The 6000-nt window shown below is 38.0% G+C and overlaps 1 protein-coding gene across 2 annotated transcripts in view; it reads left to right on the top strand.

The window, feature by feature from the left end:
* Positions 1-6000, top strand: part of CTPS2 (CTP synthase 2) — a 76372-nt gene that overhangs the window by 625 nt on the left and 69747 nt on the right. For both annotated transcript variants that reach the window (XM_014960286.1, XM_014960285.1), the window contains exons 2-3: positions 3157-3362; positions 5672-5842. In XM_014960286.1, coding sequence (XP_014815772.1) covers positions 3197-3362; positions 5672-5842 — 337 coding nt within the window. In that variant the 5' untranslated portion in view covers positions 3157-3196. The remainder of the gene's footprint in view (positions 1-3156; positions 3363-5671; positions 5843-6000) is intronic.

Here is a 6000-nt window from a genome sequence, read left to right as displayed (position 1 = left end):
TCTGGGTGTAGCTTTGAAAATGACTTAGATGATTATGTTAGTGTTTACAACTACATTAGCTGATTTATGAAGGATGAGCCTGAAAGACAGGAGATAGCCTCCAAATCTTAAAATCTAAGCTATTTAAAAAAAAAAATAATTTACATGTTAAAAATAAATAGCAGGGAAAAGTTAATTCCTGGTGATCCTTTTCTTCCAATTTAAATACTTTTGATGGTTGTGGTCTTTTGTCTATATTGGCAAGGAAACAACAGTTTATTAATTCCTAAATCATAAAAGAACCAATGACAAGCATTGTTACATTCCTGAACTCTGCCTCCTGAAGATCCAGGCCTTGTTTATGTTACTTGAGTATAGTAAGAAGCATTTGTCCACCAGCTGCTGCTCACTGTCAGTGTTTGAAGAACCATACTGCTTTGATTCATCCTGAGTGCTTTTAGATTGTGTGCTGTTGCATGTTGCTTTGAGCAAATTAGGTACTTCTGTATGGAAAGATATTCTTGACCCTAGAATTTTTGCTCTGCGATGAGCCATACTGTCATTGTTCCAAAATTGCTCCAGTCATTAGCCTCCACAGCTGCCTGAATGCGACTGGAATTTTGGATGAGATCCACACAGCATCATCCTGTTTCAAATGGGGTGGAGAAACGGTGGCAAAAGCTATGCTTCTGTGACAGCCAGGGGAAGTGGGAGAATTGCAGGGACAACATCAACAGAAGTTGGTGAAAACAGCAGATTATAGCAACAGAAAGGGTGATGAAGAATTTTGAATTAGGATAGAATATTTCAGAGTTTTTAGGGTGTGGGAGTGTCTCATGATTTGTTTCAATAGTTCTGAATCCCATATTCATACTCATACACTGTGCAGGGTGGCATAGATATATTAGTATCTATTATTTCATCCCCACCCGAATCGTATGCTTTGCCTGGTATAGTTGCATCTCTTAGTTCATAGGAGGTGCTTCTTTTTTTTTTTCTTCCTAATTTTAGTTATCCAGCCTTTTTATAAACAATGACATTTTCAAAAGAGGAAGTTTCTGTATCTGAATAGCCATTGTTGTTCATGCTAGCAGTATTGTAGAGCACTGTGAAATATAATGTGTTATCACCATAATATGCATTAACTAGAAATATAATGTGTTATCACCATAATATGCATTATCTATCATGTCTATGTCTTCAACATATAGTGTTTGTGAGTACTCATAATTGCATTTCCTTCTTGTGAAGAATCATTTATTTCGTAGTCTAGACAGGGAAACAGAGCCTGATAAATTGGCCATGTTGAAGGCCACATGCCAGATCTCTCAGAGCTGATTCAGGATTTATATTCATATTATATAAATATATATTTATATTTATATTCAGGATTGCCCTTCTGAATTCATGATGCTAATGTGTGTCATAACATCAGATGTTTCTCTAAATCTGAATCTTTAAACAGATACACAGTCGAGAGACTTAGATAGGTTGGCTCAATGGGCCAACATTAATGGTATGAGCTTCAACAAGACCAAGTGCCAGGTCCTGCACTTGGGCCACAACAACCCCGTGCATCAGTACAGGCTTGGGGAAGTGTGGCTGGAGCTGCCTGGAGGAAAAGGACTTGGGGGTCCTAATTGACAAGCGGCTGAATATGAGCCAGCAGTGTGCCCAGGTGGCCAAGAAGGCCAATGGCATTCTGGCTTGTATTAGAAATAGTGTGACCAGCAGAAGTAGGGAGGTGATTATGCCCCTGTACTCGGCACTGGTGAGGCCACACCTGGAGTATTGTGTCCAGTTCTGGGCACCTCAATACAAGAGAGATATCGAGGTGCTGGAGTGGGTACAGAGGAAGGCAATGAAGCTGGTGAAGGGCCTGGAGAATAAATCGTACGAAGAACAATTGAGGGAGCTGGGACTGTTTAATTTGAGGAAGAGGAGACTGAGGGGTGACCTCATCACCCTCTACACTACTTGAAAGGACATTGTAGAGAGATTGGTGCTGGTCTCTTCTCACAAACAGTTAGCGATAGAACAAGAGGGGATGGATTTAAGCTGCACCAGGGTAAGTTTAGGCTGGACATTAGGAGACAATTCTTCACAAAAAGAGTGGTCAGACACTGGAATAGGCTGCCCAGGGAGGTGGTTGAGTCACCATCCCTGAATGTGTTTAAGAGTCGTTTAGATGCAGTGTTGGGGGGTATGGTGTAGGGAAGTACTTTGTAGAGGAGGGGAGATGGTTGGACTCGATGATCCCAAGGGTCTTTTCCAACCTAGATGATTCTATGATTCTATGATAATGTTGTTTTTGAGAACAGCATCAACTCTTACTCTGCATCATAGTCCAGGGATGCTAGGTGATCCTTTTTCTGATTTTTTTGCCTCTCGCAGTGATTACCTGGAGAGGGAGAATAGATAGGCATGCGAAGAAAGGGCTTGAGGCTTTTGGTCAGTAATGTACTATAGTATATTATGTAGTGTATATATATATATATATAAAAATATATACTATAGTGTATTATGTCCATATTTAATATGGACATTTTGGTTCAGTTTTTCTTTCCTGGTCTGATGCTTTATTGATCTGTAGGATATTGTATGACTTTTGGTGAAATACCTGATACGCTGTAAGCTGCAGAAGCAAACACTGCTGAAAAATGGAGTGGATGGTGTAACATTCTGATTTTAATAAATATTTGAAGCTACAGTCACTATTTTTGAAGGTAAAGCTACTGGGTGGAGAATGTGAGTGTTCTGGCTAATGTAACAATCTTTGAGCTAGCTTCTCAAAACACATGTGAAATGATTAACTTCTTTAATTAGAAAGAATCCAGGGTAAGATTCCTCTTGCCTAACGTGTGGTTTTAAAAGTTAGCTGGCTTTTCCTGTCACAGGAGAGGAATAGGCTGGATGAGCTGTGCCTCTTTGACACCTCCACAGGGCAGTGTATCAAAATGGTATCTGTTTTTCCATTGACTGCGGAGTGGGTTTAGGTGCTCAGTTTGTGTGTCAGTGTATCAGCTGGGAGAGATAAATCTTACTCCCAGATTCCAAAATAGCAGTTTTGTTTTCTGTTTCTGAAGGTCGTTTCAGCTTAGATTCTTTGCATACTGAGGCTGTGTTCTTCCCTGGCATGAATTTGCATTCATCAGAGATACATCTTTGTCATTTTAGATTTCCAGCTTGCGATTGGTGTGCTTGTGCTGATTTTCTGATGAAGTACATCCTGGTAACTGGTGGTGTCATCTCAGGCATTGGCAAAGGGATCATTGCAAGCAGCATTGGCACCATCCTGAAATCATGCGGTCTACGGGTCACTGCAATCAAAATTGATCCTTACATAAACATAGATGCTGGAACCTTTTCACCATATGAACATGGTATGAAGGACAGTGCTGTTCTCTTTTGCATAAATATTTATATTTACAGTAATGTGATGGGGTGTTTTGGTTTGGGGTGGGTTTGGGGTTTTTTTGTTTGTTTTTTAAGAACAATAGTATATTAGTTGTTATTAATTTTATAATGTATTTGGCAATGCAAGTTTGCGCCTCACTATGTGTTCTCAAGGGTATTGTCTTCTCTAAGTAAGGAGAAGAGGAGCCTGTTTGGTGAAGATAGTTTTATGAATAGATGCTTCCTTCCTATAAAGTACCACTTTGTTGTGAAAAATCCTAGCTCTAGGCCTTGTTCAGTCAATGCTATCATCAGTTCAACTTGATCTAAAAAAAAGAAAAAGGAATAGTACTATAAAACTTTTTTGAAACTTCTCGATGGTTACTTGTGAATGCTGCTAACTGGATGTCAGTTAATACCTCTAGTGTGTCTTCATGAGATTAAGTTCCCATTTTAGACAATGAGTATCAAGTCAAAACCATCGGTGAAGCTTAGAGAGCCAATTAGTGATATCATTTTAAAGTAGATGCTTAGTTTGGTTGGTTAAGGCTTTAAGCTACTTTGGTTGTATTGATTACATTGCTGATGAGCCAGAAGACAGTCAGACATGCATTTATAATTTTGAATGTTCCTTCAGCTGTCTGTCTTATTTGAAAACAATGGTTTTCAAAGTTCCAATGTACCTTCAGCTAATAGACATTTCTTATTCTTTTTATTTGTCAGATTTTGTCTGCTTACTTCCAGTCTAGACCAAAATTATTGGAACTGGAAATAAGCATGTTTATCTCCTGAATTGAAAAAAGACCACTTTTCTTTTTAAGTGGAGGAAGGGCACAGCACATCAGACCTCTCTCAGAAATTAATCCAGTAGTCCTACACTTTCAGAAATGTATCTGGTGCTCCTTAGGCAGTTGACCAGGGAAGTTATACCTTTGCCTTTGCTGGTAAGATTCCTGCCATGACTTGAGATGGTGAAGATGTATTCCTTCCCTGGATCAGGTACAGGGCATACTACAGCATGTAATTCCAACACAGGTTTTTTTTTTCCTCTGTTTGCTGAAGAGTTTCCTACTGCTTGCGAAGAAACACTGGCTGGCTGGGTAGTAAGTACAAATTCACACAAGCCAGAATGGCACGCCTCTTTTGATAACAGTTTGGCAGAAATATGATTGAGTCAAAGGATTTTAATTTGGTGATTTCCGGTTTACTAAAAAGTTTTTTTTAATAATGTATTTATTTATTCTTCCGAGGCCTGCTTATGAGAAATGATGGTTCCACTCTGTTTTTTGGCTTAAATCATAACTTAGCAGAGAGGAGGTACTCAGTGCCTCACAGGATCAGGCATAAATCTTCCACTCTGTTCTATACGTTGTGGTGGTTTTGTTAATTGGACTGTTTTATCTTGCTGTGATACATGTTTCCGTAGTCCCCACTATACCTTCAGGGGGATTGTTTTTTTTTCTTTTTTTTTAAATTGTGCATTAGTCCTGTAACTTGTTTAACTGTGGTTTCACTGGGCCATTTTATGATTTTTCTGAAGAGCCTTTCCAGCCTTACCTCAAGATCTAGCAACTGTACTTCCTTCAGAAGTTGACTAGATTAAGAATTTAGAGACTCTTTAGAGGCCTAAGAAAAGTCTGGATCTGAAGGATATTTTCATTAGATTTTTCAGGGTCGGAAATAACCCTGGCTGGGCACATAGTGACCCAAACGTACAAGATGAAACAACCAAACAAGAAACTGATCGCTTTTGAAGAAGCATTTATGTTCATCGTAACTTTACTCCTGATCCAAGCCTTAATCATTAAGATCAACAATACGAATTTATAATGAAACATTTCAAACGTGTAATAATTAATGCTTATAAAAGCATAGTTTGGGGCTGCCACATGTAAATTAACATTTTATTTGTTGCTGATTTATGATTCCTGGAGATTGTTTTCTTCTAATTGATTGTATTATGCTGTTGAAATGCCGGTTAAATATTTTTAAGTCACTTAAATATTTTGGCAATATAACAAATTTATTTGCAAATCTGTACGTGACTGAGGGAGAGGCATTCAATGTAAAAGAAATGACTTGGATATTAAGTCTTATTAAGTGTTAATTATTAAGTCACACAGAATGACAATGCAGATTGAGTTGCAGCATGTGCTTTATTGATATGTCATTGTGGTGTGTCATTTAAAAAAACATTTCCTCAATTTTAAGATAAGTTTATGGTATTCCTGCTGTCTGTTTAATAATTTCTGATCATTTTATTGCTTTTCTGTGTGTTTCCACTTTCTTTTTTCAGGTGAAGTTTTTGTATTGAATGATGGTGGAGAAGTTGACTTAGATTTGGGAAATTATGAGAGATTTTTGGACATCAATCTCTATAAAGATAACAACATCACCACTGGAAAGATATATCAGCACGTCATTAATAAAGAAAGACATGGTGATTACCTGGGAAAAACCGTTCAAGGTGATGTTTTTAATAATTTTTAAATCAAGGTGATATTTTCTTCATAAAAGAGTGATCAGCTAGAATAAGCTGCTCCTTGCTGCATCATCATATTCCTTTCTCCTTCCCAAGAAATATGGGCATATTCCTGTAATGTAGGGCTTCTGGGTTCAAGGAAA

This window comes from Calidris pugnax, unplaced genomic scaffold, assembly GCF_001431845.1.
Source record: "Calidris pugnax isolate Ruff unplaced genomic scaffold, ASM143184v1 scaffold188, whole genome shotgun sequence".
Lineage (NCBI taxonomy): Eukaryota > Metazoa > Chordata > Aves > Charadriiformes > Scolopacidae > Calidris > Calidris pugnax.
Note: the sequence above shows the minus strand (reverse complement) of the source record. Positions and strands in the feature narration are given on the sequence as shown.